At 38.8% G+C, this 20,551-nt stretch overlaps 2 protein-coding genes across 5 annotated transcripts; one reads left to right on the plus strand and one right to left on the minus strand.

The window, feature by feature from the left end:
- The first annotated feature begins 573 nt into the window (after positions 1-573).
- On the plus strand, positions 574-4,694 carry LOC144059418 (uncharacterized). Of its 2 annotated transcripts, XM_077578510.1 has the most exons (5): positions 574-721; positions 803-975; positions 1,448-1,681; positions 2,465-2,563; positions 2,895-4,694. In XM_077578510.1, the coding sequence occupies exons 2-5, from the start codon at positions 859-861 to the stop codon at positions 3,003-3,005; spliced, it is 561 nt and encodes a 186-aa protein (XP_077434636.1). In that variant the 5' UTR covers positions 574-721; positions 803-858; the 3' UTR covers positions 3,006-4,694. The 2 variants fall into 2 exon arrangements, with proteins under 2 accessions (XP_077434636.1, XP_077434630.1); XM_077578504.1 differs by having other exon boundaries at positions 580-975; positions 2,895-4,690.
- Positions 4,695-5,639: 945 nt separating this feature from the next.
- On the minus strand, positions 5,640-13,228 carry LOC144049363 (tetraspanin-7-like). 3 transcript variants are annotated; one of them, XM_077563235.1, is made up of 8 exons: positions 13,054-13,228; positions 10,020-12,691; positions 8,798-8,986; positions 8,267-8,341; positions 8,082-8,177; positions 6,681-6,836; positions 6,512-6,595; positions 5,640-6,334 (listed from the first exon to the last, which is right to left on the minus strand). In XM_077563235.1, the coding sequence occupies exons 2-8, from the start codon at positions 10,098-10,100 to the stop codon at positions 6,266-6,268; spliced, it is 750 nt and encodes a 249-aa protein (XP_077419361.1). In that variant the 5' UTR covers positions 10,101-12,691; positions 13,054-13,228; the 3' UTR covers positions 5,640-6,265. The 3 variants fall into 3 exon arrangements, with proteins under 3 accessions (XP_077419361.1, XP_077418760.1, XP_077420179.1); XM_077562634.1 differs by lacking the exon at positions 13,054-13,228 and adding an exon at positions 12,921-13,032; XM_077564053.1 differs by lacking the exon at positions 13,054-13,228 and adding an exon at positions 12,921-13,032 and having other exon boundaries at positions 5,641-6,334; positions 8,798-10,125; positions 11,469-12,691.
- Positions 13,229-20,551: the final 7,323 nt, after the last annotated feature.

The following is a 20,551-nucleotide window of genomic DNA, read 5'->3' on the forward strand; positions in this document are numbered from 1 at the left end:
GTTTTCACAATGCAATGATTTTTTTTCTTATACAGTAGTACATTTCAACAGCTTAACTTTTTAAATCAAAATGTGTTTCTTTACCTTGGTCATGGTCATCAGAGGATTTCCACACTTATTACCATCAAAATTCCATTAGTCGTTTATTTGCTCCCTTGACATGCAGTAGGCAGTCTTCCACAATCGTTATTGAGCTAAAGCACCCTTAAAAATATCAGAACACCCCGCCTAACAAAAATACTGAAATAATGATGATTTCGTCTCAGTGTATACTTACTGTGAAATATTGGCCTGTTTAATTAATCACAAATCTCATATGCCTACCTTAAATTGTACCTAAATTCGAAATAAGTTAATATTTGAAAAAATAATCATGAACATTAAATATCTTGTCTTTGTAGTGTATTTGATTGAATATAGGTTGTAAAGGATGGCCTAATGTGAACTTCATTGATTAACCAAACTGTCGTGTTACGTTACACACCCCTTTCTCACCTTTGGGCTACTTTGACACAGATACACTAAACCAGCATTATCCATCTTTGCCTAAATGGATTATCAGGCTTTTGGCGAGTGCAACACAAGCAACGAGATTGAAGCAGAGGCAGCACATTGATAAAGACTAGCATTGTATTAGTTTGTTCCAGCCAAGTAACAGCTAATTTGACCTTTTACAGCCTATCCATTAGTACCTGAACGTTGGCCTGTTAATTATCCCAAGGTAAGCTGAGTAGAACCTTGCTTATGGATTCTGAAGACGAAGGCGAGGTCTTTGCAGAAGACCGGAACCCTGTAATTTCAGAGGAGGAAGTTGAAGAGGAGGACGAGGAGGAGGATGCCAAGATTTTCAATGCCTGGATGCAGCGGTACAGAGGTGGCGAGCAGCAGAAGACAACTGATGAAGAGAAAAATGAGGACGGAGAAGAAAAACCTGCACGTCTTCAAACAAAACGCAGATCATCATTACCGTGTCTGGTAATATGCAGCCCGTAGAATTTCTTCATTGCTGTACTTAAGTAGATTTATTTCAGGTACTGTAGGCCGACTTTAATTGATCATTTATTTTTCAGGCGACTTTTTACTTGAACTCTCTTTATTTGAAAACAAAAATCTGTACTTTTTACTCTTAACTCCTGAAGGATTTCTCTGTGTGTATGTCAAAACAGGTAGCCTATTGTATATACAGCAGGGATGGACAACTGGCAGCTGTACCTTGTAAAAGCACTATTCACCACTAGATGGCAGACTTCGCTTAGTTGTGCTTTAACTTGCCCAACCCTAAAATGGAGTCAAGTTGAATCAGTTCTTCTACTGTAACTTTTTTACACAGCTATCTGTGTTTCCACTACAGTAAAGTCAGAGTGTGACTACTTTTTGCACTCTCTGGTTAGTGGTTGTTTCCAGTTGCTTCCTGTGAATAAAATAAACTCTCACTGGTGTGCCACAGTCGACTCTCACGACCATGCAGCTTGCTCGTCTCCACTCCTGCACCCGGGCTCCCGTGACCGCCAAGACTCTGCTGCGGAGTTCCTCCTCTCGCCGCCTGCTGCCCTCGCAGCAGGAGGGCGGCCCCTGTTCACCTGCCACTGAGCGAAGACCCTCTCTCATACCTACAATCCCGGAGGTCATTACTACGCCTGAGAGAAAGGGCCAGTTCAGGAGACGCAATGTCATGTCTTTGGTGGGTGATATATGGCTACGAGTACATTTGCAAGATTGTAGTAACTTAGCATAGCTTTTGGAATTATGTCCAAAAAGATCAACTTTGATTTTAATTGGTCCTTAACAAAATCTCCCAATTGCATATGGAAAATGTGACCTGATCTGATAAAAAAAACAAAAAAAAACAAGGCTGAACCTCTATTATTATTATTATTATTATTATTATTATTATTATTATTATTATTATTATTATTATTATTTAAACACAACACTGTTCATCACCAAAGGAAGGATAGAGTGAAGCATGAAAGTGCAATACAAAGTAGAGGGCAGCTACAAATACCAGTCAATTTTGTAAAAAAAACGACAACAACAACAACCAAGGCTTCTGCTGAAAATAAAAAAATATATAAAGAAAAGCCTACTAGAACACCTGAACTTTATTTGGGGTTAATCAGAGGTTAAATGGGGGTTGGTGTTGGTGTGTGCACTCACATTATACACGAGTTTAAAAATGTGATTTTTTTAAAAATGTTTTATACTGAGCAGTGAATACAGCCACATTTTACTTCCCCACTTGAAAAGATTAAAAAAAAAAAAAAGAAGAAGAAAGAAATCCATCAGAAACACCCCCCAAAATCACTTTTTTGTCATTTTGGTAAGAATCGTTATTAAGACAGAAGGAGTGACTTGGAAGGGTGAAATTGCAAACTCTTCCTCTAATGTTCAAAGTCATTAATCTATGTTAAAATAGTTTTAAAAATATATATAAAAAACTAAAATCTGCTTGTGTGTACTGTAGAGCGATGCAGACAGAATGTGTCTGATCTGCCATAACGACCTGAACCGAGGATCGGGCGGTGTCCGCGAGCTGCAGTGCACACACACATTCCATCGAGAGGTAAATACACAACAAAGACATTAGACTGCCACTTCTTATCTCACATTGATATAAACCAAAAGGACAAATCGATACCTTCTTAAAAATAATCGCCCGAGTCATTTTTTTCAGATTTTTCAGGAAACACAAAATATTGAACAATTTGCATCATGGAGAGATGATTAAGGTAAAAAAAAAATGACCTAGGCAATTATTTTAAGAGGGAAATGTACATTTCCTGAAATGACTATACAGTACATACATGGAAATGTATGTTTCCTGCTCTTGACATCATGCAGTATCTTTGCTATTCTTTGGTTAAACTGACATTTGTGTTTATTCTGTCTTTCAGTGCATAGAGGAATGGTTATGGAGGAAGCAGTCATGCCCTACATGTCACGTCCAAGTGCTCACGCCACAGCAGGCCGCCTACTGGAGCTCCACCAGGGTGATCGTACCCTGAGACACAAATCCACACCCAATGGAGCTCCACCAGGAGGGGGGCAAGAGTGCAATGCAACGGCCTTGAAAATGACCACACTTCCAGTAGCAGTGACATGGTCAACGGGGAACTTGATAAAGACCATCAAGATGACTGTGGGCACTGGGAGGCTGGTGTTAATATGTACAGTCATGAAAAACTGACAGAACATTTTCAATAGATGACCAATCTTAAAAGTGACTGCTTGTAATAATTGGTGTGTGGTACTATTTACTTTTTCAGTTCACACATTACTGTTGTGAAGTTGCAGGGGAGCACGGTGCGCTAAAATTGTATGAATGACAGTGTTAGCACTTGTGCCCTGCCCTTGGCTGGCGACCAGATTATAGATTGCCTCACGTCCAGTCAGGTGTGATAGGCACACCCACTTCTCCGTGTTGGTGATCATTCCATCCATATCATCTTTGATTGGAATGCCGTTTTTTGGGGGGGGGGGGGGTAACTTTTTCTCTGCTTACTACGGAAGCGTATTGCATTTACCTGAAGAAAAAATAAATCCTGTTTTTCTGACAAATTTTTTGGGGGAGCTTTGTTATTTTAAAGGTTTTTTCTGTTTTATTGAATATTTTTTTCCTGTTTTGAGTAATTTTTTTCAGTTTAAAAAAATATGTATTTTCCTCTGTTTTTCTGAATATTTTTTTTAAAAGGGTTTTCCCTCAGAGTTTAGAGAACAAACCACAATGCAGTATACACATTCATTCCTTTATTGAGAGCCAGTAAGTAAACATGACCATCTTATTACATATGGAGGTATGCGGGAAAGTGTCCGCTTCCGCTATTAGAGAGTCTGCAACAGGTCACTTGGAGTTCAGAGGTCCCAAAATAATACTCCGAAAAACAGAAAAAAAAATTCTGTTTTTTGGAATAATTTTTTGCCTGTTTTTCTGAATAATTCCCCCCTGTTTTTCGGAGTCATTTTTCCTCCTGTTTTTCTGAATATTTTTTTTTGCCTGTTTTTCAAAATATTTTTTGGACAGAAAAAAAAAAATTCAGTAAAACTGAAAAAAATATTCAGAAAAACTGAAAATAAAAATAAAAATACTCAAAAAACAAAGCTCCACCCCAAAAATTTGTCAGAAAAACAGGAGTTGTTTTTTTTTCAAGTGAATGCAATACGCTTCCGTAGCTTACAGACTTTATGCATGCATGTTTTTTAAAATCAAACTTCTTTTTTTTTTACCCCATCTCTTTAAATCTGTTGTATTCCCGAGAAGTTAAGGGCGCTTTTGCTCAGAGGCCCTTTATCAGTTAGGTAATCCTCTCGGGAAGAACGCGTGGACATTTGGAAATGCTCTTCAAACATTAACACCATGAAGAGAATAATGTTCACCTTGAAGTAATTAGTTATTTCATTCATCTTTGATGGCTGACTTCATGTCCATGATATGTCACAGGCTCACAGCACTTCTGCGTTCCATGTTTATCATCTCATCGTACAGCTGCAATATTAAAATTAAGATTGCTAACATTGGTTGCTAGCTTGCTAAAATGCTGACTTTGTGTGGTGCTAAGTGCTAACTCCTAGATGTGTGATCATTCAATGATCATTCTCCCATCACGCCTGCTCTTGATTAAGATAATTAGAAAACATTTTAAATTTGACACTGTTAATGTATTTATCTATCTTGCGTAACTCCTCTATTCTGTATTTTTCTGAGCGGTAGTGAACGTCACTAGCAATAGCAGCTATACTCAAAGAGTACACTTGTGACTTGGGAGGATAGGCAGTTAGCGCACGTTCAAATCCAGAGTTGTTAGGTTTCTCCCCCCTACAAGTTGTCATTGAAGCAAACGATGTTGTAGCTCCAAGGCTCTGTCAGACACTTGCTTTTTTCGTGTTTCTTTCTAAGAGCAAGGCTGAGTCCATTGATGAAGTGCTCAAAACAACCGCCACACTCAATGATTACTGCCAGGAGTCAAGTGTGTATTATGGCGGGCTAAAATTAGCTCACTAATGCTATTTAGAGGATAAGTAGCTGCACACGTTCAAGCATGCAGCAAGAGATGATGGGATGATGAAGTTGGAAAACAAATAAACTGAAGACTAAACAGAGGAAGAAGAGGAGACGAGCTTTGCAGTCCACAAGTTGAGTCGAGCTCATCGTACCATTGAAAAGAATTGCTACTTAATGAACAGTAAGAAGAACAGTTGCTTGTAGCTAAACAAACTAAATCTTTTATAATCTACTTCCTGTAATGGGTCTGTGAGCTAGCCGTTCTAAAGAACAATTCATTCAATTTACATAATACCGCCCCCACACAATTTCTCCGCCCATGACTTGGCAGCTAGGCTAGTGAATGAGACTACACACAAGTCCTCCAAGCCAGAAAGTAAGCAGAGCTGCAGAATTAGCAAAGATTAGCTTTAGTTAACAGCATCGTCAGCTTTAGCTGTTTTAAGTACACGTGTAATTAATTGAGAGTAAAAATGAGATGTACAGCGAAGCGCTTTAACATGCACGAAGCACTTAGTAATTTTGACCTACCATCCTGCCATTAGGTTAGTGTGCTGCTGCTGCTTCAGGACTCCACAAAATGAACCACAGTGAGTCTGATTCAGGATCAAACAAGCAAGAGTAAAATGTGTTGTGTTGTGCTGATACAAACTTGATGAGATGAACAAACAGTACTTTATTGACAGCAAGTACCAGTTTAAGTTAGGCAGAGCAGAGTTTGAGAGACAACGCTCTGGGTCGGCTGAACCCAAGCCAGCTGCAAGCCGACGTTGTGCACCAAATTAGCTCTCTTTTTAAGATAATACCCTCCATTTTTGGACATTGCCATAAACTATATTGCTCCTTATTTTATACGACAGTAGTCAGTCATTTTGCAAATTGGCCAGTGCTCCAGTGGGTTCAGGGAAGGCCCATTTCAGGATGACCCCTGACCCTGAGTGTAAAGGTAGCTTCCACAGTTTGAGAGATATCTGAACCAGATCTCAGTTAAATGACTTAATAAAATGGTGAAAGACTTTCAAATTATTTGACTTAAGCAGATCAGTTTGGACCTGTTGTGCGCTGCACAGAAAGTAAACATTGCTAAAATTCACAATATAATAATACATTATGGACTTTGAGATTAGAATTCAAGATAGTCTTTGGCCTTTGTAAATTAGTCAACAAGCAGCTTGTTAACTAAACTGAATGGGAAACAAGCATCTGTGACCTCCTCTATTGCAGCCTGCGATTCCACAGGTTTCCAGGTTGAAACGTGTTCCTTCTTCAGACCATCTCGTACTGGTTGGCGTTGATGAAGTGAGACAGGCAGCAGGCCAACGACATGCCGATGAGCTGGGGCGCAGACAATGTTGTTCGTTAGAATAGTTAATGGCATTTCCATTCATTTCAGTAGGAAAAGATGATTTGAGATACAATTTTGGTCACTGAATGAATTGAACTCATATCTCAAGGCAGCACTGTGTTTGTTTAGCATGGTTGGTGATGCTACTGTGAAAGACGGATTAGCACCTGGGAGAAGGCGATCCCGAAGGTGACCCCAGCGATGATTCCCATGTTGCTCTCGATGAAGGACGTCACCAGCTTGTAACAACCCTGCACACACACATTTGTTCAATTTGCTGATTTGATCATTTCTCATATCACAATGATGAACACCCGTGACATCATCGCTCATCACCTGCTTGTGGACTTTGCCAGCTGCCAGAGTGGCGTTCTTCAAGTCTGCCTCTTTGCAATCGGAGAAAGTAACGCAGCAGCTGACTGGGATTCCCCCGGTTGGGAAGTAGTCGCTGGCGAACCAGCTGGTATAGTTATGAACACCACAACATTGCAACTGCACAGAGACGACAAAGCAAAACGACATGCACACTGCAAAATAGGAAAACTTGATTAAGGGTATTTTTTTCGCGTTAAAAAAATACATTAAAAAAAATATAATAATTTTTGCATTAGAAAATGTATCTGAAATTAAGGAAATAATATATTTTTATTATAAGACATTACAGCTAATATTAAGAAAAAATAATGGTTTGCACAATAGTTTGCATGAAATGACCAGCAGAAGAGCAAGACTTTTTTTTAAAAATTTCATTTTAAGAGGAAAACCAATTACACAACTTCTCAATAAGATGCCAATTAAAGTTTGAACACAGCGGTTTTTGTTTTCAAACACATCGGCACAGCCATGCAACAACAAAATGTGGATGGCTGCTGAACCACAGCTGCACTACTCACAATTGCATATCATGAAACATGTAATCAGCTCAGTGGACTACTGGTAGAGTGTCTACTGGGAGGCTGTGGGTTCAATCCCTGGCTGCATACCTATGACCATAAAAATGGGATCCATTTCCTGCCTGCTTGACACTAAGCATTAAGGCTTGGAACCAAATGTTCTGTTTCGAGAATATATGTCCTAATGTAAGCTTTATTTGCTATATTAAAAAAAATCCCAATTAAGTTGTAATTTTTTAACTTAGAAATAAAATCATTGATATTGATAAAAAAGATACAACATATTTTAAGTAAACCTTTTCTTACATAACATAATTTTTTTGCTTGTAATAAGCACATTTTACGAATTTTGGCAAGTTTTTCTTATTTTAAGACTGTTACTGTTTTAAAGGGGCAATATGTATATACAAGTTTTAAAAATTCTTTCCAAGCACATTTTGCTTACCCCATTGGCAGATTTTTTTTAAAACTCAAAATAAGAAAATGTGTCTACATTTTTTTTTATAAGGCTTTTTTTGCAGTGTTGACTGGTGGATTTTTAACAGATTATCATCTGCTAGCTATGGCAGCCATTGGATCAGTTATTTGATAACAGATAGACCTCACTAAAGTAGTAAGACAAGTATGAGTATTCACTACTGAGTACCCAATAAAGTGTACCAATACCACAAGTACTGTTGATACATAAAATTTCAACAACGATAACACAAAGATATATTATTGTGGACAATCCACCAAAAACAATTAAATGAATTAATCAATTAAAAACAACTTTGGTATCGACACACTAATAATGCACTAAGCATTAAAATAAGCCAGAGAAAAAAAACAGCGAGACACTGACTTTGCGTTGGACATCGTCCACAGCCACACTCCTGTCGCTTCGTCCGTCGTATTTCAGCACAGCCTCGCTGTACGTAGTGAGGAAGGTGCCTTTGATCTGAACACGCAAACAAACAAACAAACAAACACTTTCGCAACAATACTGGCATATCAAATGAAAGTCTGCTTCGGTGGTCGAGTTTGAACCTCGTGGCGAAAGATGAAGCCTGAGATTCCAGCGATGAGCTCGATCAGGAAGACCAAAGCCAGAAAGGCGGCGTACTATTGGGGTCACACACGCAATCAGGCTGAGGTCAGAGGTCAAGAGGACGTGGTCGTAGCAACTTCAATTATTTATGTTACTCTGTACAACAGGGGTGGCCAAGTTTGGTCCTCGAGAGCCCCTATCCAGCCTGTTTTCTACAGTATGTATCCCTCCTTCAGCGCAGCTGAATCTAATGATCAGATCATCAACAAGCTTTGCAGAAGCCTGATAACGATCCTGATCATAAATCAGGTGTGTTAGTGCTGAGAAACATGGAAAACAGGCTGGATAGGGGCTCTCGAGGACTGAACTTGGCCACCCCTGCTGTACAATATATGACCCATAGAAGTTAATCAACAAAATCAAAAAGGCGTTTGAAAATCTAAATGTTTTGAGGTGCCATGTACACTAGAGTGGATCCTTGGTTTTCGTGATAAATCCGTGACTAAAACCAAACTGAAGCAATCATTTACCAGTTTGAGCATCCAAGGGTGTCCCCTGCATGTGGCGAAGCAGCCGAACAGGCCGAACAACACGATGGCAACGCCGGTGCCGGTGAGGACGAATGGAGCGTTGGACGGTGCGCTGGAGATCAACAACGTGTAGGGACTCAACATGAACTTCCACCACAAACCCACTATGAGCAGGACCACACCTGTCACCTGTCGACAGAGGTGTGAAAAGGACTCGCACATGCATTGAAGTAGAAGTAGACACTGTGGCTCATGGCGTCATGATTACAAAACTGCACAATAAGTTGATATTCACAATTTTGCCAAGTTACATGTGGAGTACCCCAGAGCTCTCTGCTGGGGCCATTATCGTTATTCAGAAACAATAGTTTTGAATTATCAGATCAAATCCAAAATGATGACACTAATTTACATTGTTTTGGAGATAACTTTGAAAAGCTCCTGAATAATAAAGTGGAAAGTGAACTAGTGACGATGAAGGGCTATTTTGACAAAAATGACATCACAGTCCCTAAGGGCGAACGTCACATAACCAAACCGACAAAACAGGTGAGCCATGACTTAGGCACTGTGATGTCATTTTCAGTTGACAGCAAGTGGCAAAATGGCCGCCCCCTGGGATGGGTGTTTTGGGGGTGGAAGATCATATTATTGTAAAGAAGTTTTTTGTCTGTATTTTTGAGTGTGTGTGTGTCTTTCTGCCATAATTGTCCAAATTGAATCAAATAATGGCCTGAAATATTTCAGTTTGTGTGTGGTTTCCCTCGATATTCAATTTGTCACCACCCTGTATTTTAAGCTACACCACTAAATCATTGCTTAGCATCTCATCACCTACACTAATTGATTGCTTTTTAACGTGTTTGAGAAATTAAAGATGAAAAATGTCCAAGTGGCCCTTGCATCCTTCCACTGTATAACAGACGGCCCTTGGAAGACAAAGTTTGGACACGCCTGTGTTAGACACCTTTTTCATTACCAAGTGGGTGAGATAGCTTCGCCCTGCTTCTCATCATTCCTCAGATGATTCCATGTTGAACTCTGACCTCGTTTTTTTTTAAATAAACAGCTTGAATCCTCGTGCAAGCCATCAGAAACAGCACCATTCCCCTCACTTCCTTGGCGAAAACTTGACCAGTGGCCCACAAAAATATCTTTCAGTTCAAGATGAAAACAAGAACAACAGATTGCAAACTCTCCTCGTGTTGAAAAGGCATCTCACCCAGAAGATGAAGGAGTAGAAGAGTAGCAGGATCTTCACAAACAAGATGAGCGGTTTGGTTTCCATCCTCCTCGGTGCCATTGCTCCACTCTCTCTCTCTCGCTCGCTGGCCGTCAGACGAGAAACGCATGCGAGGAGTAACTAGGGCCTACTTTGCGTTTGGCAGCTTTGCGCACTCGCCTTCCATGCTCACATCTGAGCATGGTGGCGGCGCGCGAGGCTTCATATGCTGGGCAAGATCATACTTCACACTCAAGCCACACAATTAACATTGGAGTGAAGCTGTAACACCATCTCGCCAAGCACTGGCCGCCAACATCAACTTGCAACATGTCATAGCACACATTTACAAGCTTTAATTTTTTGGGGGAGTGGGGGGAGAATTACCTCATTCACTGCCATTGACAGCTATAAACGACAAAAAATAATTTGAACTATTTCTCCATCCATCCATCCATTTTCTTGACCGCTTATCCTCACAAGGGTTGCGGGGGTGCTGGAGCCTATTCCAGCTGGCTTCGGGCAGTAGGCGGGGTACACCCTGAACTGGTTGCCAGCCAATCGCAGGGCACACAGAGACGAACAACCATTCTCACAATCACACCTATGGACAATTTCGAGTGTTCAATTAACCTGCCATGCATGTCTTTGGAATGTGGGAGGAAACCGGAGTACCCGGTGAAAACCCACGCAAGCACGGGGAGAACATGCAAACTCCACCCAGGAAGGCCGAAGCCCGGACTCGATCTCACGTCCTCTGCACTGGGAGGCGGACGTGCTAACCAGTCAGCCACCGTGCTGCCCTGAACTATTTCTATTAGTTTAATTTTTTTTCCATCTTCTGTTAACCAGAGTATGAAAACCTAGATTTTTTTATTGTATTTGAACAGATATAAAATCTGTGATTAATCGTGAGTTAACTAGTAAAGTCATGCGATTAATTACGATTAAAAATTGTAATCGCCCGAAGCCCCTAATTTTTAATAATCTTTTCCTTAAATAAAAAAGATTATTAAATTTAAAAAATATATATATTTAAAAACAGAGAAAAAGAAAGTACTAAAACTTTAAACCCATTTTTCTCAAAACTAAACTGAATTTTTGAGGTACGTCCATGTATTATGGTAAATATCATTTTAAAGAGAATTAAGTGCAGAATTCGAGTATATAAATATCTCAACTTTGTTTTTGTGGCACATGAGGACCCTTTTTCCCTTTTACATATTATTGTAAAAAAATGTTAAAGGTTGACTTACACTTTAATGATAATTAATTGAAACAGCTAAGCCCAAGCCAATACTTGCGTTATTTATACTGAGCACCTTTGGTCAAGATTTTGATGATTGTTCGCAAGAAATGGGTTACCAGGTTTTCTGTGGTTAAAAATAACACCAGTGTTATTATCAACATTTCCTACGAAGAAGAAAAAGATGTAATTTTAACACTCACAGGATATGGTTGGCAGAGTTTTCACGCCAAGATGTCCTCCCTGACACAACCTGCCCAATTTTTGTGGGTGGGCCATCCACCTCAAACAGGACTGGAACTCTAATCCCAAGTCAGCAGGGTTCCTTAGTTAGCCACCCAGCCCCTATAAAAGTTTCTTAGTTTGAGAATGTATTACAATTCCGCTTTACTCAAAAATGGCGACCAGCTTCAGCTTTTCAGCCGGTCCGAATCCAATCTTTTTCGTTTGTGTATAGTATGGCCACATTGCTACTGTCCACCTTCGCCACAAGGGAGCAGTAAACGAAAGAGATATACAGAGCTGTAAATAGAGTCTGGCCAACTGAAAACACGGATGCCATGTTATTACCCTCGGCCACAGGAGGGGGCGTGCGTTTTGCACGCAAAATAACTTTTTAACAAACTAGGTGTACAGTTTATTTTGTTTTGTTTTAGTTGTTAACCTTTGATGTATTTGACAAGCCTATAATATAAGGGATACACTGCATGTGTAATACAGACTACTCTTAGTATATGGTATATTTCTACTGTACTTGGATTTTGATTTTCAACGTTGTGAATGCTGGAACTATATCAGTGTGTTCATACATAACAAATAATATGTTAAAATAAGAGATCTGATTACTTGTATTTGCTTCATCTCCAGTCTTTGGGTCCTACAAGACACTTGATAATAAAGTCAATTATTCATGGTACCAATTAATGTATTATAACAGTTCCTCTGTAATTAGTTTGTCATAATGAACACATGGTCCTAAATTCAAATTTAAACATGATTTCAGTGTAACTGACAACCAAATGTCAGATTTTCTTTTTAATTTTTATCAATGGCTTTCAATTGTGCATGTACAATATTTAGAACTTTTATTTTCAACGCAAAATCCACAATAACTCATTTCCATATTATGGGCTCTGTTTTATGAAAAGAGTTTAAATCTATAATAATTTTATTTTAAGCCCATTCAATTTGTACATAATTATAATTAAAATCAATCATATTTTTATTTTCAATTATAGCTCTTGATAAAAGGTTGAAGGCTGCATTGTGCAGTCCCACCTACTTCAAATCGTGTTATTTTACTTTACTTTGTACAACAATGAAGTGTTATTTGCTTTACGGTCTCAAACGTTTGTCAGCTGCTTTCCTTCATCACTCCCAGCGGCTACTGGAGAGTCGACGCGTGCCGCAACAGGAGAAGCTTCATCTGCAAGAAAAGAGGAAACGGTAAGGATGTGATCAGAGGTGATTGTACGGTCGTTACATGAACTGCCCAAATCAGTGTTTGTCATCACTTGAATATTTGTTTAATGTGAATAGCAAGCGTTTTTATTTCACATTAACACACATGATCACATTCACTACTGGTAAGTACGTCAGTCAATGAGCACAATACAGAAAATACCATTTAAAATGTCAATTAAAACATAGCTTACTCAATCAAAATGTTCAAACTAGAAAGTTCTAACTTTTCGAAATTGTTCTGTACAAAAAAAAAAGCATGGCATCTCAGTAGCAATGTAAACAAACTAGCCCCCCTTATTTGCCAGGTCAAAAAATGGAATGCACTTTGACAACGTGATCACCACTATACTGTAGTGAGCCACTACATGGCGCCCAAGCTCCTGTTGTACTTTCCTAATGGCTGTGACAGTCCGCTTCCCAAAGCCAGAACAAATCTTGAGTCATCTATCGAGCTATTACAGGATTGCGCTCATGTTTTGATACAGAACGAGGCTCGCTCGGTTACACCTCTCTCTCCTCTGGCTCATAACATATGCAGTACACTAAACACCTCAGTATGAAACTAAAATACAAAAGTAGTAATAATCCACAAAACTATTTAGTATATTGCAAGTTTGATTATTTTATTAATATTCCATTATTAAACTCTTTTTTTTACTCTTTTTGGTTGACATTTTTTTCAGCACAAAGTTATTAAAATTATTATTTTTTATTTCTTATATTGATGTTTAGCTTTTATTTACTTTTTGTTATTTTTATACGTACTTATCAATGCAACCCAAACGTGATTCAAACAAATTATGATGAACCCCGTCATTTTGGGGAATAAGGCACCAAAAGCAGGCCGAGTTTGGAAGCAGTCACCTGCGGTCAGAGACAGTAGTTTGACCGGAAGTGACGTCATGTGGACCATATGCAATGTGCATCATCATTTTCCCATTCATTCCATTTTGATTCTTTCTCTCGCTCTTAAGATATTTATACATGCATTGATTTAAGACGCGAAAAGGCTAAACCAACACGCGTGCGCTGCCACCTTCGACCCTGCAAAGCTTTTGTCAGTTGTGTGTTCCTGGATGTTATTTTGTATTTGTTCTTATTAGTTTGCCCCCTTGCCAAGTATTAGTCTTAGTTCATGTTTGTTTTCACGAACTATCGTTGTTGAAGAAGTCTTTAAGTCTCCCATGACTCAACTTATTTGCATAATTGCCACCTTGTTCTTGCCACATAGCAACGCTTTGAAGCTTTGAAGCAAAGATGTGCCAAATAAGCTTGAAAGACCTTGAAGATTAGAACTTCGCATGAGCACTTGGAAACATGAAACAAAGTTGTCAATAGAAGCAGAGAGATGACCCTCCTGCCGCAGCAAGAATGATACTGCTTGATAAGAGTCTTCATTTGATGTATTTATTTATTTATTGCTGAATTTTAAAAGTATGGGTCTTTTAATATGTGCAATGTGTGTTTTTTGCCACAAAATGGATGGTGAGCATGGAGGTAAAAGTTGCCTACGTTTTAGAGGAGAATCTGGGCTTCACAGATGCGTTGTTTGTATTCTTCGGATTATGTGTTTTATGTTTTTAACATAGAGAAGCAGGTTCTGAGATTTACAGTAAACATATATGACTTGGTCAAATTGTACATTTTTTCTTCTAGATTCAATTTAACTGATTTGCTCGCAATGAAAGTTACAGCAGCTGCTTATTCGTTCACAGGAACAAAAGCAAAATTTTGTATTCCTCAAATTAATGTTTTCAATGTTATCTGTCTGTCTGTGTACATCATAGGAAAAATTGCTGATTGCCTTTGCCAGCAACACAATTGGTTGACACCAAGACACCAACAACACAACCGTTAACACACACACAGATTATTTTTAGCAATGTGGTACTGAGCCACAGCAAATTTGTTTTTCGGGGGTTTGAACAAGAAAAGACAAATAAATAATATTGACAAAATGCTTAAATGAAATGAATTTCAATGCTGGCAAATGAATTCAAATGACTAAATTATTGTTTTGAATAATTGTACATGCTGCAAATTTTATAAACAAATACAATTTAAAAAAAAATCAGATTAAAATTAGTGTCTGGCCTGCATTTAAAAAAAAGAAAAAAAGAGGTTACACTATAGTGTACTGTAAAATTAGGTAATTTACAGTTAAAAAACACATTCCATCTTTACAGTAACTCTTTACTAGTGTAAATGTGAAATACAGTTCTGATACTGTAATTTAAAATTACTAGCAACAGTGTCGCCGGTAAATTGCTGTAAAAAAAAAACACTTAAAATGTCTTGACAGTGTATGAGGACATAACTGCTGAGCAATGTCATCAACAGTGAATGGAGCGTCTTCATGGTTAGCTTCAGTTTGGAAAAGACTGAAACAATATACACAATCTATAGGATATATTGAACAATGGCAGAAAAAGGGTTGCATGTTGAAGACATTTAACATTTTCTATGCATATTTTTACTGTTTATGAATCTACTTATAGTATATAGATGCCATATAACTGTGATAATGTTTGTGTGAAATATATTGGACATATAACTGTAGTGTAATGAATAACACTTTTCACTCCCTTCCAGCTGGTGAGATAGGAATGCAGTGGGGGGGGTATGTTCTCAAGTTCTCAGGGTGATAACACTGTGGGTCTGAGGGAGTCTAGGTCGCATGGTAGTACCTGTCTAATCATATATTTCCGGCTTTGGACGAAACTGGAGTAAACATGTCAATAAATCACTTGTCTATTATAATTGCTAACCCTTTGTCCAGCCTCAGAGGAGGAGTATGCTTTTTTTCATCTATAAAGCGACTGTGTGTTTTTCATATGGACACACTGGAGGCTTAACATCACCTTTGAATGTAAGCATGTCTTGTGTCTTTTAAGAGCTCTTAAAATAAATTCTTTATAAAGAAGGCTTCTTCATCAGATCTCATTTTTCAATTATTTTGAACACGCAAAGATTACACTTAATATAGTAATCAAATAATACCTTCAATTGGTGACCCTCGACGGCGGCAAATTGGGACGTTTTTGCAACAGCTGTGATGATCTTGGACAACTGAATTTCTAAATGCGCAAATATTAACAAGGTGAGTGGACAAATTATCCACGTAGAGAAATTCTGTTTGTTTGGGATTACTCAGAGCTGCATTACGTCCGTACCAAATTGTATTTAGTTAGGGGGTTTTAAAGTCGTATTTTTTTTTTTTACGGAGGGACGCGAAAGTCCTCGAGTTTGAAAATTACTACGACATTGAACCATGCATGGGAAGCCCATGGTATACGGAAGTGACGTCAAGTGGGAGCGCTCCGCCGTTCGGAAACGGCATATGAGATTTGTTCCGCGGTGGAATAGGCTGTGTGGATAAGCCGCCTGTGTAATATCATTTACACAGTGTGGGTGCTGGGAGTGTATTAGCCGCTCGTATTGATATAATTCTACGATGTGTGTGCTGTGGATTATTAGACCGTGGGACATAATTCCTCGGTGTGTGTCTGTTGTGTTGATTTAAAGCCGCCCGTATTGATCACACGGAGCGAGAGCTTTTAAACGCCGTATATCGCTACGGTTTGGTGTGATATTGCCCGTCCGTGTATTTTCACGGTTCGGTGATGTGTGAAAAGCCGCCCGCGAAGATCCGGATAAGTATTTTAGTAAGTCGCGCAAAAAAGATATTTGATTTCTGTTTCGTTTTTTCTTTTTCTTTTTCTAAAAATATATATAATAATAATTTTTGGGGGGATTAATGAGAATAGTTTTGATCTGTTGTATTGTAGTATCATAAGTGAGACATCACTGACTTTATAAATATTATAACGACTAAATTACTACATATAATGGACGACATTTTTGACCGAGACTCAGGGTGGTTTGATTTGCATAAGCTTCCGGTCCATACTCAAAGCCTCTCGCTAAGCGAACAAGTCACGGCCGCAACGCTCGTCATGGCTGAAGCGCTGCCACCACGGCGACGGCGAAAGATGAAAAATCTTTTAAATGAATGGATGCGGACTAATTGTGATAAAGGTTGGTTCCCACCGTTAAAATCTGAGACATGTCTGATTGCATTAATGAAGTCTGTAGAGCTTGCTTGTATAAAACAGCGCCAAATGCTGATTGACTCCGTGAAAAACACATCTATATTTTCTTTAAATGGAAAAAGTGAGACGACAATGTAAGGTCGTGGACCAAATGTTGGTTAACGCTAGAATGCTTGCTTTGGGCAGCTCTGTGAAAGTTGCTCGTAAAGCTGTGTTGAGCGAGTCCGCTAGCCACGGCTCGGCTAACGGCAACGTGTTTGATGAACGCGTGGCGAATGCTAGGCTAAAATCTCCGCCAGCTTAAAATTGTTGGAAATGAGACATGACCCGGAAAATAGATTAAATAAGGCAAAATTTTTCGGATTGGAATTGGCTCGGCATGCGGAGATTCCACAGTCTATTGGTTCTAGATGGCGTACTAATCTGGAGCATGTGTGACTTGTGTGATTAGGAGAGAATGTTTTTTGTTATAAAATGACTAGGGTCAATTGTGTGATTATAATGGGAATTTTTCTAGTTGGTATGTGTGTGCGTATGTGCCCCAAAAGTTTGAAAAAGTTGAGAGAATTGTTGAGTAATCGAATGAGACCTAGATAAGGAAAGTGGGGGCTATCCGGGTGGTTTGGAAGTTAACTGAATCTGTAATTGTGAATAAGAAATGTGTGGATGGATATTTCATTTGTTTTTCTTTAAAATCTTTAACTGTATGTTTGGTGTTGTTTTTGAGTAGAAAAGACTGGTGTGATAATGGCGTTTGTTTTTCGTATAGGAATGTAGAAAAAAAAAGAAGAAAAAATAGGTTTTGAATGTGATTTTCCCTCCCCCTTTTTCTGCTCCTTCCCTGTGTCTTAGAAGAGAGGAGGGGGATTTGTGTGGAAAATAGGAGTCAGAGGGCAATGTGTCCTGTAATGGGAGCTTTTCTTTTTTCTAGGTAAGAGAAGAATGCGGAAAGATAAAGAGGTCTAGATGATACCTACAGGCCACTATCCATATTATTTTTAAAAAAAAAAAATCAGATCTGTGTTTTTTATAGTTGAATGAGTAATAAAACCAAATTTTAATATAGTTGAATAAGTAATAAAACCAAATTTTAATTGAAATAGACTTTTCATTTTTGATTTTTTGATTTCCCCTGCATCTCTGATAACTCATTCGTAGGTGTGAAAATGATTTAACCTTTGTCCTTATCTGAGTCCCATTCTAGAAGTCTGGAGAGGACTTTCCTCCAAGTGGCCAGGGTGACTGACAGCTGTCACATTTTCTTAAATTTGAGGTAACATGTAATGAAGAAGAAGTCTATGGTAGACATATGCGTAAATATAGTAATACTACTTGCTATAATGTAGAACACATTTAGATGAAACTACAAAATACATATTTTTTGAGAAAATTATTATTTTTTTAATTATAACAAGCATATAAATCTCTTGCTATGATCTCATCTCCCTCTGTCTGTTCCGAGTGTATAAGTGTTTCAGGTAGGTTCAATCTTTGACGAGAGGTGTTGTTCTTGGGTGTCTCCAACGTGCTGGAATTACCTGGCTGTTGGGCACAGAGTGGACGGCGAACTGAACAATGGTCACTTTCGGGGGGGAAGTGATCACACGGACTGCGAAAAGGATGGTATACTGCAAATCCGCTCGCCATGAGACTGTTCAATGACTCTTATGAATTATCTGAGCAAAATGTCCATCAACTCTTTGAGCAGACATCTCAAACTCTCATCACAGCCGTCCTGATGAAACTGTCAGGGGTCTCCAGTGACAGCTAAGGCCTGCTTTGAACTTTGCCCTGCATAAACTGCTATCAACAAGGACAGGAAGGAATATGAACTCCAGTGTGGACTCAAAGTTCGAGTCATCTGAGATCAGCCTTTGAGTCATATTTTGGTCTGTTTTGAGTACAGTTTGCACTCTGTACTGTGTCGGAAAAGGAGATGTGATCTATAGCAACGTAGTTTCGGAAATTGAGAACGGCTTATGTGAATTAGGGTAGTATAAAATGTATTCTAATCTTTAATACTATATTTTCCGTTGTTTGATGCTTGTTGGATTTGGTCTTCTAATTTTTGCCCATTTTCCTTTTAAATTTTAGCTTCTGGATTGGACTCAGATGTGGAACACTTACGGCAAAATTGCTGGTTAAAATTTTTAAATTTTTGATTAAGGTCGCAGCACTGATTTTTAAATGGGTCATGATCTGCAAAGTTGCCTACTGTGTTTTACAAGCCCCGCTACTCTGTAGAAGAGGGGAGGATAATTAGCATTTTAAGATTACTTTTTGGTTTATTTGAAGTAGGTATTTTGATCTTTTATCTTATTTTATAGTTAGTTTGTTTTGGGGGTTTTTCCTCACCCTGTGTTGCCTGGACAGGATTCAAATTTGCGCCTCAAGGGCTTTTGTTTTTATGAATTGTTGCAAGCTAAGCAGGATCTGCTCCTGTAGTCTTGGTGTTGGCCAAATTGCCCCAATTTGGTTTTTATTATCAACAGGACACAAGGTGTCAGTTTTTTTTCCCTTTTTGAAGCAGCAATTTGTAAGCGGCTGCAGTTTTCACATTCAGGTCTGAAATGATCAAAATTGATCTTTATCAGATGAGGGAGTCAGTTACTGGTCTGTCTGTGTGTGTCACGAAGGAAGGTATGCACACAAACAGTTCATGTTGAATTAAATCAATATAGGACTATAAGTTAGTCTGAATGAGGTGATACTTCTATAGTATGTGAGTGAATTAATTCACAGATGGAGAATGGAGAGGATTTGACTTGGAGGAAAGTAAGTTCTACAAAGATGACAAAAGACAACCCGAATAGCAGAAATAAGGTAAGTATATTCAATTTCAGAAACAATTGAAAAGTATAATTTCTAGAGCCCATGGAATTTGCCATTTAGGTGTGGAAGGAACATTGGGACACCTGGTGGACATTATTTTATGAGACAAGTTGTAAAAATGAACTGTAGGACTGCAGTGTTTATTAAAGGTATAAATATATATAAAGCTCTTCTCAGACTGTTTATGGCCCGGCCGGACATGAGCAGTTTTGGGTTAAGATGATGTTGTTTTTAAATGATTTACACTGCTATAATAAAAACCAGCGTAAAAAATACAGAAATTTGATGTATTATAAAAAAGCACATTTATGCTAAATGTACAACAGTAAATATCATGGTAAAATATTTGATTAATCATTATCTACTATTATAAGGGCTTCTTAGGAATATTGGATTAGACGAACCCATTTGAAAAAACAAAAACTTCATAAGACATAAAAAGGCTGGACTCCTTTTGAGGGTCATAAAAACAGGCTGTTTCCCACCCCCAATGTTCCGCTGAGGGAGTCACACGTTGAGAGGCCCCCGGTAATTAAAGAGATAGTGTCTACATTCTCTAAGTTAAACAGATGTTCCTTCAAAAATAAGTGATTGTGAATATGTGTGGTTGAAAGTAACTAAACGGAAATGGTCTTGTCCTCATTGGCTAGGTCCACTTAAGGTCAAGGAGCGTACATCCTGTGCGGTGCGCTTGTATCGGAAAGGAGATACTTGGTATCATCTCTCATCTACAAGGCTGGCTGGTTCTGGTTCAACGCTGCCACCAAGGGCAACCGTCTGATGATCTACGCCCACACCAGTTGGAGCCATCTCACCGAGCCCCACCACGCCGTTTCCAGTGTCTACCTGACAAGCTGTCCAAGGAGGGAAGCTGCAGCGTAGGAGGTCCTGGAAGGAGATTCATTGTAGTGCCTTTTCCATGGGAAAAGCTGACCAAG

This window comes from Vanacampus margaritifer, chromosome 1 (assembly GCF_051991255.1).
Source record: "Vanacampus margaritifer isolate UIUO_Vmar chromosome 1, RoL_Vmar_1.0, whole genome shotgun sequence".
NCBI lineage: Eukaryota > Metazoa > Chordata > Actinopteri > Syngnathiformes > Syngnathidae > Vanacampus > Vanacampus margaritifer.

Bases quoted from the DNA above. Each gene is read 5' to 3' on its own strand.
- LOC144059418 (XM_077578504.1), top strand. From the start codon at position 745: ATGGATTCTGAAGACGAAGGCGAGGTCTTTGCAGAAGACCGGAACCCT. The intron at 976-1,447 runs GTAATATGCAGC...GGTGTGCCACAG, and splicing joins GATCATCATTACCGTGTCTG to TCGACTCTCACGACCATGCA. The intron at 2,564-2,894 runs GTAAATACACAA...TCTGTCTTTCAG, and splicing joins CACACACATTCCATCGAGAG to TGCATAGAGGAATGGTTATG.
- LOC144049363 (XM_077563235.1), bottom strand. From the start codon at position 10,100: ATGGCACCGAGGAGGATGGAAACCAAACCGCTCATCTTGTTTGTGAAG. The intron at 8,342-8,797 runs GTAAATGATTGC...TGACCCCAATAG, and splicing joins ACCCTTGGATGCTCAAACTG to TACGCCGCCTTTCTGGCTTT. The intron at 6,596-6,680 runs GTGATGAGCGAT...GTGTGTGTGCAG, and splicing joins CTGGCAAAGTCCACAAGCAG to GGTTGTTACAAGCTGGTGAC.